This window comes from Rhagoletis pomonella, unplaced genomic scaffold (assembly GCF_013731165.1).
Source record: "Rhagoletis pomonella isolate Grant_MI unplaced genomic scaffold, Rhpom_1.0 Rhpom_scaffold_00007, whole genome shotgun sequence".
Classification (NCBI taxonomy): domain Eukaryota; kingdom Metazoa; phylum Arthropoda; class Insecta; order Diptera; family Tephritidae; genus Rhagoletis; species Rhagoletis pomonella.
In genome coordinates, this window is record NW_023458561.1 from 18,404,482 (window position 1) to 18,417,011 (window position 12,530).

General features: G+C 38.1%; 1 protein-coding gene across 2 annotated transcripts in view; it reads left to right on the plus strand.

Annotated features, from left to right (window-relative positions):
* LOC118742400 (ubiquitin-like modifier-activating enzyme 1) overlaps positions 1-2,513 on the plus strand; it is a 19,776-nt gene extending 17,263 nt beyond the window's left edge. For both annotated transcript variants that reach the window (XM_036474452.1, XM_036474451.1), the window contains exons 6-7: positions 1,462-1,838; positions 1,901-2,513. In XM_036474452.1, the coding sequence (XP_036330345.1) occupies positions 1,462-1,838; positions 1,901-2,315 (792 nt within the window). In that variant the 3' untranslated portion in view covers positions 2,316-2,513. The remainder of the gene's footprint in view (positions 1-1,461; positions 1,839-1,900) is intronic.
* The last annotated feature ends 10,017 nt before the right edge of the window (positions 2,514-12,530 follow it).

Here is a 12,530-nt window from a genome sequence, read left to right on the forward strand (position 1 = left end):
GAAGAAAAACCGTAAAAAAATTGCCAAAAATCAACTAAAACTTTATTTTTCCAGAAATTTTTATTATTTAGATGAAATTTTGAAGAATTTTCATAATTTTGTGCACAAATTTTTAATTTGGATCTGTTCGGTTTTTATTAGAAGATGCACTATATTTAAAACAATAGACATTAAATAAAAAAAAAATTGCAAAAATTTTAAAAATGTCGCGTCCCTTTTTTTTTTCTCCACTATACATGTTGATATTTGAATTTGATCTCAATAACAAAGCCTTTTATTTTTATATATGTACGAGGATTTATAATATTTTTGTAATATTAATTCCTTTGGCATTCAAATAATTGAACCGTTTGAACCGAACCGCGGTTCAGAAATAAACCGGTTCTTGAGTCGGTACAAGCTTTTTCTGATTGGTTCGAACCACTGAACCGAATCGTCTCGTTTTTTGGAGTGGTTTGCAGCCTTGCTTCCAAGTTATTCTAAACTTTTTTTGCGACATTAAACAGAAGGCAGACTACGTCACAGTCAATTCAAATGAATTTTGACAATCAGTATGTGTGATCAACTTGGAAGCAAGTTCTTCATCATGATTCAATTATTCATCATGATTCAATTATTTATTATTGAATCATGGTTCTTCATTATGTTTTTCTTCAAAAACAAATTTGTGGTTGCCAGATACCTCACCGGATTTTTATAGGTTTCTCCAAACCGATTGAAACCTGATTCTGTGCTTGAGGAGCTTTTGGTCTCGTTCCTTTCCATGTTAAAATAACGGTTGCGGTTTGGTTTCATTCCTTGATGAAAACGCTCGCAAGTACACTACCTCCCAAGTATAGTGGAAGTATTATGGAGAACACAACTATTTTAATCACTATATCTCAGAAATGGTAATTATCTGGAACAAAGTGTAATAACAGTTTTTATGGATAATTACATGATCTACACTTTTTTCTTTCCTATTTTGATGATAAAACCGTTTGGCTGAAAATTGCATAAACGCGATTTATGTGACTATTGACCTTGAATACTTTTTTTTGCAGTTGCGGATTTGATGGAGACATTTTACATTTCTTTTATAAGAGTTCGCAACATTCGTACCAATTTTTCAGCTTTATGCTGATTATTGCATCCTTGAATGTAATAATATCGACCATAATAGTTGCGTTCCAGATGCTTCACGATATTCACGATTTGCATGAACAGCTGTTTTCTTCATTAATAAACCTTATGGATGGTGGTCACCTGGAACGACTTCCTGTAAAAACCTGCATATCGTATATCATCTGGAACGCAACTATTATGTGAACTGTTTGCGAGTGGTGTGGAAGTAATTTTTTTACCGTTATTTTTAAATTAATTTATGACAAATATTAATACTGTGGCCAAATGGTATGGTCGCGGTGGGTGTATGTACTAGGAAAATAAGATTTAATGGAATTTTATTTTTCAAATATTCAGGTTCCGGAATTCAAGCCACGATCTGGCGTAAAAATTGAGACCAACGAAAGTGCTGCCGCCGCTGCAGCCAACAATTACGACAGTTCAGACGTAGATCAAGACCGAGTAAACAAGATTTTAACTGAGCTACAGGCACTTAGGGAAAGTAAAACTCCACTTGTTGTCAAACCATTGGAATTCGAAAAAGACGACGATAATAATTTGCATATGGACTTTATAGTTGCTGCATCCAACCTGCGTGCCGCCAATTACAAGATTCCCCCAGCTGATCGTCACAAGTCTAAACTGATTGCTGGAAAAATTATTCCAGCTATTGCCACAACTACATCACTAGTGTCCGGCTTAGCTGTTCTAGAAGTCATGAAATTAATTTTAGGGTAATTAAACGTTAAGTGATTTCCATATTTGATTTTAAAACATATTTGCTTTCTTACTTTAGACATAAAGCTATGGATAAATTTAAAAATGCTTTTGCAAATTTGGCTTTGCCATTCATTGCATTCTCGGAGCCTATGCCTGCCGCGAAGAATTCATACTATGGCAAAGAATGGACGCTGTGGGATCGCTTTGAAGTTGCTGGAGAGCTAACACTGCAGGAATTTCTTGACTACTTCGATAAAAAGGAGAAGCTTCAGATTACAATGTTGTCGCAGGGCGTCTCAATGCTTTACTCGTTCTTCATGCCAAAAGCTAAATGCGCGGAGCGTTTGCCTCTGCCCATGACTGAAGTCGTGCGGCGTGTTTCAAGGAAACGTATTGATTCACACGAACGCTCTTTGGTATTTGAGATTTGCTGTAACGACGAAGATGGGGAAGATGTGGAAGTGCCGTATGTGCGATATACTCTACCCTAAAAACGGTTATTGGTGATACAACAAAAGTACTGAGCGAGCAAAAATCGCTGCCCTTTCATTGTAATACATATACATCTTTGGTTTATTATTAATTCAAATAATTAAATACGAATTAATTTTATAATTATAGGAAGGAGTTATTTTATGTGTCCCTCCATTATAATTTTAATACTTTTCCATTACGATATGGTTCAAAAATTAAAATAATTCAGCGAATGATATATTTACGAAAAAATATGTATGTATATGCACGGAAGACTTTGTATTAAATAAAAGAAAAATAAATATTTGTAGCAGTTCGACTGCGTTTTTCATCAGTAATGAATAAAAATTTTCTGTTTCAAGTACAACCATACATACATACCGCGAAGTTCCTTTATTAGTAAAATTATTTATAATAAGAAAGCAACTTTAGAGGCGAATGCTTTTGAGAACTCAAAATATTCGAGGGATGATGGGAGGTTTCGTCAGAGACGATTTTCGACGTACTCATTTAATGCCAATGCAACGAGAAAGAGTTATATTCAGACTCATAGTGATTGCCGTGTTGAGTGCAAGCCTTTTTTTGAGAGTCGAGTCGTATCGAAAGTTGCATTGCATTGCCTAACATTTTGACTCGACTAATGGATAGTTTTCGACGATTTTCGCCTTTTATTTATTTCGGCACGACAGTAGACAATGCCAATGTTGTCGAGTCGTTCAATTTAGTCTAATTGTCGACTTTCGCAATGAGGCTGATTAATATTTTGGGGGACGAGTGGCAGGGACTTGCTTTTCCACAAAACGCCAGGTTGTTCCTCTTAAGAATGTTGCAGATTTTTTAATTGCTAACATTATGTCCAATGGTTACACGATCGTGTATCCAAAGGTGTTATATGGTTGTATGAATATGCATATTCCCCCCAAATATTTGGTGTCATTAAGGAGCCTTTACTCTCGCTCAGTTAAGAGTCAGAAGAGTCCCTTCCTCTGAAGGTCGACTTATATGAGCTTAAATTCGTAAATCAAATGAGAAATAATATGAGTCATATTGGACTCATATTAGCCTCATATACGGCTCAGTTTGGACTCTTTTTTAAGACAGTTTTTGGCCTTATATATATGAATTATTTGAGCCTCTTTTAGAGACTCTTATATTGCTCTAATTGGCCTCATAACTGACGCCTTTCGGACTCCATTTTCAGGATCTCCTTTGAGTCTTATTGAGCCCATGTTAGAGCGGTATTTGCAAAAGCATTTAACAAAAATTTCTTTCGACTACGTTTTTCATCTATTGTCCTTATGTGCAATTATCAGGGACATAACTTATAGAAAAATTATAAAAAGGTCTTATTTAGCCATTAGTAGGAACAAACGAATGTTTATAAACAATAACATAGAAACCGATTTGGTTTTTTTAACTCTAGCTTCAAAATTGTTTTTTCCCTGGGATACAAAAAGTGCAAACCAAAGGCTGGTCTCTACGAGGAGACATTGGTGTTATTGAAGAGAACCAAAATAATTTATCTTAAATGGATAATAAGGAATATCTAAAAATATTAAATTCAGTATGAAAAAAAAAATAGCCTGGTCAGTTTTATTGAAAAGTCCTTCAGCAGCACGAATTATTGTCTTGTAGCCTTTCTAAACATTGACGGAGCTTGTAACAATATAAATTCAGCGGCCATAATACTAGAGGTGGACAGTTTATAAGCCAAATGCTCTTCTGCAAGGCGATCACGGAAAACGTGGGTGAGAACTTGGCTTCAAGATATGTGACAAGGGGCACACCGCAAGGTGGCGTGCTCTCGCCACACCGTTGGAACTTAACCGTGAATTCTCTATTGCAAGAGTCGAAACTGGGAAGCGCCAAGGTTGTGTATGCGGATGTCGAAGCTATCGCATATAGCTGTGCAAATTGATGCAGAGGGCACTTCGCGATGTATCAAGGTGGTCGAAGCGCTGTGGCGTCTGCGTCAATTCGGAGAACTCCGCCTGAATAAAGCAAAATTCTTGAGGGATTTCCTCGACAGAAAACTGAGCTGGAAGTAGAACATAGTCCAGCGTTATGGGAAGGCGTCTGTGGCCTTATATTCGGGCAAGAGGGCCATTTGTAAGAAATGGTGGTTGAGCCCGAGTATGTGCCGCGGGATTCTCCTTTATGGGATTATAGTATGTTGGCCGGCCTTCACCAAGGGAACCCTACTCACGAATATTTCCTCCCATTTCGGAGCATTCCCAAGCATTGCCCATTCAAATATCTTAAATTGCTTTAACGGCTGAGCCCACGAATTTATATATGTGTAGTGATCACCATAACACTTGTACTTGCCACACTATGTGGCAACACTGAAAAGCAGACAACGATTGACAAAACGCAACCAACTTCGTTTTATTAAAATTGATTTTTAACCGACGCCGAAGTTTTAGTTACGCATTCGAAAAATACTACGCATTGACAACGTAATACTTTTTATAAAGGAATATTATTTTAAGTTTGTATTCATTGAATTGAATAAAGAATTATGGAGCCATTGCACTTCCCTAAGTGGTGACCCCGACGAACGTGAAATACTCTGGCTATAATTTGTCAACCTGTGGAGGACATCATGCCAAACGACAACGAGGAAACATTTAAAGACGCAGTTGCTCCATTTCAAGTGGCACGACTGGCAGTTAAGCCGCCACCGTTTTGGAGGCCAGACCCGCGCCTCTGGTTTGCGCAGGTGGAGGCTCAATTCGCACGAGCTGGAATTTACACAGACGAAACTAACTATTTGACAGTTGTTGCGGAGATTGATTCAGAAGTATTGGCACGCGCTACAGACATTATTTCATCCCCACCTGCCACCGGCAAATATGAGGCGTTGAAATAAAGGCTTATTGCAGAATTTGGTGAGACCAGTGAGAAAAGGCTCAGGCGGTTATTCGCAGGTTGCGAGTTAGGCCAGAAGAAACCATCAACGTTATTGCACGAGATGAAAGATCTAGCGAATCAACAGCTGGGTAAAGAAATGTAGAGTTTTTATGGTTACGTCGCTTACCCGTTCAAGTGCAGCAAATTTTAGTAACGCTCGAAGGCGATGTGGAGGATTTGGCTAAGAAAGCTGATGCCATAATGACGATTCCGGCAACGAACATCAGCGTTGACACCGTGAGTACACCAAGCGACGATTTAACCGCAAGTATTTCGGAATTGATAAACCGGCTGGACAGGCTTGAGCGGGGGATATCTTAGGTAAGCAGCAGCGTGGGGGAGCACCTCCGCGACGTTCACAACCAGGCAGTACACGTAGCGAGACAGCACGAGCTTCACACAATGTTTTCTGCTGGTATCATCGCACCTTTGAAGAGAACGCAACGCGATGTCGATCGTCATGTGCTTTCCGGCAAAATGGCTCGGAAAACTAGTCAGCCCTCCATTCAAAGCGGCTGCTTCGGAGGACGACATGAGTTCTAGCCGCCTTTACGATCGGGACAGAACGTCAATAACTAAAACTTCGATACCGGTGCCGAGTTTTCGGTTGCGCCCAAGCGTCCCGGGAGCGGGAGAGTATGCAACCCGCCGTCATGAAACTGGTTGCTGCAAACAACACTGCAATTAATACTTTTGGTAGAAGACGTATCTCTTTGGATTTAGGCCTTGGTCGGACATTCAACTCCGTCGTAGCGCATCCTATAATAGGTGCGGATTTTTTAAAGCACTATGACGTTTTAGTAGACTTAAGAAATAAAGTAATCATAGACCGAGCAACGAGCATGCGAGCACGTATGCCAAATCATTAAGCCACCGCAAAGCATAATTTCTTTGAGAGGAGGTAATCCATTTCATACAATCTTAGCGCGCTACTCCGACCTAACCAACGATGGACCTAGGGCAGGTAAGACTGACGGCCATTCAACATCATATTGAGACACGAGGGGCACCTGTGGTCCAGAAGGTACGCCGCCTATCACCTCAAAAGTTGGAGCTCACGAAAAAAGCATTCGACTACCTGCTTGATCGGGGTATATGTCAGCGCTCAAGTAGCCAATGGGCGCGTCCGTTGCATATGGTGCAGAAATCCAACGGAACTTAGAGGTCTTGCGGCGACTATAGGCGATTGAATGCCAAGACAATTCCCGATATCTACCCGATACGGCATATCCAGGATTTTGGAGGAGACTTGTATGGTAAGATGATTTTTTCCATAATAGATTACAAGAAGGCATACCATCAGATCCCAGTGCACCCAGCAAAGGTGCCGAAGATAGCTATTCTGACACCGTTCGGACTCTTCGAGTTTAAATATATGACATTCGGGCTTAGGAACGCTGCCCAAACGTTCCAACGCTACATAGATGAAACCATCAAGGGTTTACCTTTCGTTTTCCCTTATCTTGATGATGTGCTCGTCGCCTCCACGTCGCAGGAGGAGCACGCAGAGCATCTCGAAAAAGTTTTTGACCGCTATCGCGAGAGGGGTTTGGCCATTAACGACGAAAAGTGTCAGCTCGGACTAGAGGAAGTAGAGTTCTCGTCTCGGCTAAAGGCATCAAGCCGCTGCCGCAGAAGGTGAGGGGCATACTGGAGTTCAATAAACCGAAGGTAGTCCACGACTTGAGAAGATTTTTGGGGGCTATTAACTGCTATAGACGGTTTTTACCACATGCTGCTGCCATCGAGGCACCATGGCAAAGGCTGATGGACCCATGCAAGAAACGTGACAGAACAGCAACGAAGAGCAATAAATTGGACAAGAGAGGCGACAGAGGCGTTCGAAACACTTAAGAAGCAGTTGGCGGAAGCAGCTCTTCTGGCTTTTCCAATAAGAGATGCCACAATCCCCTTGATGACTGATGCCTCAGACATCACAGTCGGTGGAGTTCTTTAACAGCTGTTCGATGGTAAGTGGATGCCGCAGGGTTTCTGTTCGCAAAAGTTTACTCCAACCGAACAGCGTTATAGTGCCTATGATCGCGAATTGTCAGCAATGTATAAAGCCATTCGACACTTCCGTTACCATTTGGAGGGTACAGTTTTCACTATTTTCACCGACCACAAACCGCTTACGCATACTTTTGAACAGAAATGGCGGAAACTTTCACCATGGCAAACACGCCAGCTAAACTTCATCAGCCAATTTTCCTCCGAAATACGGCATATCAGCTGATAATCTTGTAGTTGATATGCTCTCAAGAATTGCGTTACCATCACCAGTAGATCTACAGCAGTTGCATGATGAGCAAAATAGAAGCGTAGATCTTAAGAAACTACTCGACGGTGAGCCTACTTCGTTGCATTTAGTGACATATCGACATCTAGGTACAGGTAAAGAAATAGTCTGCGATGACTCAACCGGTTCACTGCGTCCGCACGCCCCAGAGATTTTACATCAGGTGATATTCAACGCTAGTCACGATTTGGGCCATCCGGGAGCGAAGGCAACTATTAAATTGAGTGCAAAAAGTATCGTTTGGAAAAGGATGGGATGGATTTGGATCTACGAATATGGGTCCGCAGTTGCCCAGCTTGTCAGCGATGTAAAATTTCCCTTCACACGAAAGCTGAACTCGAACAATTTGCAGTCCCAGGTAAACGATTTGAACATATCAATGTGGATATAGTCGGTCCATTTACCCCCTCGAGAGGTTTCACATACTCAACCTGTGTGGACCGGTTCTCAAGATGGTTAGAAGTAATTCCCTTGGCGAATACGATGGCCGAGACAGTTGCTAGAGAGCTCTTTGGTGGGTGGATAAGCCGGTTTGGTGCGCCGATCAAGGGCGTCAATTGGAAAGCGCTTTATTCAAAGAGTTGGCAAATCTTTTAGGAGTCAGACACATACACACCACCAGCTACCATCCACAAGCAAACGGTATGGTGGAGAGATGGCACCGATTCCTGAAAGCCGCGCTTAGATGCTATTCAGCAACAGGTTAAAAACATCTGCAAAGAAGAGTTAGGAGTTTCTGTGGCGGAGATGATCTATGGTCAACCTATTTGGCTTCCAGGCGACTTCATAGACCGAATGAGGTTAGTCCCGTAGGCCAGCAAGGTTCCTTACGGGAGTTACGGCAGCATTTCGAAATGGCTCGGCCGACTTAGACTTCGCAGCACGGAAAGCCTGCAGTATTTGTTCCCAAGGATCTCTGTTTTTGTAGCCACGTTTTTCTGCGGGCTGACACTGTCAAAAAGCCATTGAAGCCATACGGGCCATATCTCGTAGTCAGCAGATACCCCAAGACGTATACGATACCGATAGCGTCAAAACCTGTCATAGTATCCATCGATAGACTCAAACCCGCTTATTTCCCAAAGGACGATTTGGCAGCCTTAGGGCAGTGTACGTTGTGACGGATGGTTCTGGTTCCAGCAGGCCTATTGGAAGGGGGTGGTGTAGTGATCACCCTAAAACTTGTACTTGCCACACTATGTAAAAGCAGACAACGATTGACAAAACGCAACCAACTTCGTTTTATTAAAATTGAATTTTAACCGACGCCGAAGTTTTAGATACTCATTCGAAAATACTGCGCATTGACGACGTAATACTTTTATAAAGGAATATTATTTTAAGTTTGTATTCATTGAATTGAATAAAGAATTATAGAGCAATTGAAGTTGTATATATGTAAAACAAAAAATGGGTATTTAATTATGATCTAACTGCGGGAAAAAATAAAATGGCATACAACAAGAAATTACTAAAAAACTTGAAGGTGGGAGAACTCAACTCACATTCACAGTAAGATTCGATGAGTTTTTGTTTTCTTTCTGCAGTCGCTAGGGATATTCGTTTTTATTACGACGCTTTACTGTGTCTTCAAGATCGTTCAAATATTTCAACACTTCAATCGCGGTGACATTAGCCCTATTCGCGTACGCGCTATCCAGTAAACCCAGTTCTAATTTTACTGGTTTTTTCCTGGATGTCGTTTTCGTATGCAAAAACTTGCAAGAAACTAGCAAAAGAGGGGAAATTGAGAGAGCAAAAATGACAGCTGAACTTGCAAGTTTTACTGGATTTTTACTGGATAAATTTTTACTAGCAACTATTTGCTAGTAAGAAAAACAGCTGATGACATGATGCTTATTGTAAATCACATTAATAAAATAATTGTTTATGTTGCTTACCTATTAAAATATATAATTAGATGGAAAACACTAGTTTTGTAAGAAAATTGCATCGGAAAATAACAAATTACTCAGCTGTTCATATAACTAGCAACTTCTTGCTGGTTTTGCATTTTCGTACTTTCTTGCATATTTCACTCATTGGGAGTAAATATTGGCTTACTCTCCGAAATTTGGTTACTGGCAAGTTACTGGATATTTTTTGCTGGAGAATACGAAAACACAACTATTGTTTTACGTTTGATTGCTCATTATCAATGCTTACTAGCTTTATGAAATGTAAAAAATATTAATTTATAACATATAACATATAAAATTATGCTATAAATGACATAATAATTAAAAACAAATACTCATCCGATGACATCGTGCTAACAAACGAACACTGCGTATTCACAATACAAAGTGGTGATTGACGCGTTTATTTGAACGTTTGCGAGCAAGACACCATAATTATTTGTGATATCACATGGTGACGCATTCAAAAACAAGAGTATCTCCTCCAAACACCCATCATTGATCCAAAAAAAAATGTAATAGATATAGCTACAGATGTAGCTTTAAAATGATACAATTCTCATGTCAACAATCAACACACCAAAACCGAAAACTTCAGAAAAAAAACATTTCAGCCTGTTGCATTTAAATCTAGGTTGGTATATTTAAAAGAAAATTATGGTAAAAAAAAATGTCATACGGCAACCATAGTCAGCACACACTAGAATTAAAAAAAACTGAAGATTAATAGCAAGTTAGGGAAAAATAAACTCAATAAACGTTGTGATTATTAAATTTACTCACTTTTTCGTTGTATACTAGCATTAATAATAAAATTTGCAATAAATAACTCAAAAAGGCCATATTTTCTTTTGTTTATTTACAAACATATGTATGTTTGTGATCAGCTGATTTTCTTACTTGCAAGTTTTAGCTGGGAAAAATTTTTCCAGCAGAAATTCGCAGCTCTCTTTCACATTTTGCTCTCTCAATTTCCCCTACTTTGCAAGTTTTTTGGGTACGAGAACGCAAAACTAGTAAAAATTTTCTAAAACTTTAGATAGTTGGGCGTTCGAGTACACTCCTATATATTGTTTATAAATGAATCATATGTTTTTGAGAAAAAAACACCGTAGCAATTTAAAATTTCAAAATTACATTTCTCGACTGAAAAATAAGATAGTCGAGCTAACTCGACGGCACACAGTGCGTTTATTTTAACACTTCATGCCAATTAATCGTAGCGCTTTCGACAGAAGCAATATTTTGATATGAAACAAAATGGTTTTGAAAGCTAATGGAGTTGCCTTTAAAAGAAAAATATTGCCATTGAGCCACAATGCATAATCCAACGGACATATTAAAAAAAAAAAACATTTTTTGTACTTTTTATTATACTAATATTATAGATTTTGAGACGAGAAACACGATTCCACTGTTTAAAAAACGAAAAAAATTTCAACCCCTCAATTTGAAAAATGCATTATATGTATATTGTATTTTTTATGATTTGCATGCAGCTGTGCATCCTTTACACAGTATTATATACCTCGCACAACAAGTCAGTTTTAGTGCTATTCAAGACCTTTAATTTAAGCCATGGTAGAAGTCACTAGGCCCTTTGAGAGCTAAATTGTTACGATTCTAAAATTTCATTCGACATTTTACGCACTTTTTTCTAATTTCGGAGTAAAACCTAGGGCAGCGGTTTCGAAGTTTGGTTTAAAATTATTATAACTTGGCTCTTAGACGGCCTAAAATCTTTGGCTCAGATTAAAGGTCTTAAATTGTACTTATTGTTCGAGGGATATAAAATTGAGTGAAGGATGCACAGCTGCATGCAAATAGAAAAAAAATCAATAAAGGTAAGTTAAATGTTATACGTACCAAAATTCTTAAAAAGTAAACAAATCGATTTTTTTTAATGTTACTGTTCTTTAAATCTATTTTATTTTTTATGAATAAGGCCATACGCATATACTGGTTTTATAAATAAATCTTATAGCAAGATGCTATATATTTATTTATACACTTTTTGGCTGGCGAAATATGTGGTTTTTTAAATTTAATAAAAAAGCGTATTTAACCACTTTCAAATTTTTTTAATATTGAATAGCGCAACACAACAACCCTTTTTTTTGCACGAAACCCTTGAACACGTGCCTGCCATCTATTTCTTCTGTTTCGACATTTCGGTATTTTGCATTTCTTTCATTTTGACGTCATTCGCATTGTCAGATTTTTGAAATTACTTTTGGTACGACATTCTGCTATTTCATAATTTTTTCATTCTTATCTCATCCATCTTCCAATTCTTTAATTTCAATCCCGTTCGCATCATGGAACGTGCCAGTCAAATACGGCCGCCATCAAGCTTTTCAGTTTGGCAGGCACGCCCGCTGTTTGGCAGGCACATCCGTTGTTAGAAAGAGAATAGACAAAAAGGGGCATAGAATTCCATGCTTGTAAGTATATACGTTGCTTTTGACTCATGATACAAAAATACAAGGTAGTTTCATTTAAAATTTGTTTGATTAAAAAGCAGATTATTGACATTCTCCCTTATGTCAACATTTGGCATAGCATTGCCACATCGGAAATTTGTAGGAGAGGGTAATTTCAAATCATATATTGGATATTATTTATAAAATGGTGGATTTCATAAATGCTGAATGAAGAGGTATATAACACAAAAACTTAGTAATGATAATATAGCTAAAGAAAAAGAAAAAAGTTTAAGAAATAAAATACTTTTGTTGGCATTTCTCCATTTTATATATTTTAAGATAAGTTTCAAAGTTTTTTAATTTTATTTAAGTAATTTATTTTAGACAAAGTATTTTTTCAACAAACACATTGTTAATATGCATATATTTTATATTAAAAATTTGATATATAAATAGTAACGTTTCGAATTAAAACATTTAAATTAATTAAAAATAAAAACTTAAGTTATTGGCTATGTGGTAATTTTTTTCATTTTCTTATTGACCCTGCCAATTTTGTTTTGTTTTATTTTATTATTAAGATATCTAATCCGAAAAAATGTCCTACCTAAATAAAACCGCTTTAGAATTTTTTGATCTAAACTAATGTTCGTGTTTAACAATAAATTTTGTATG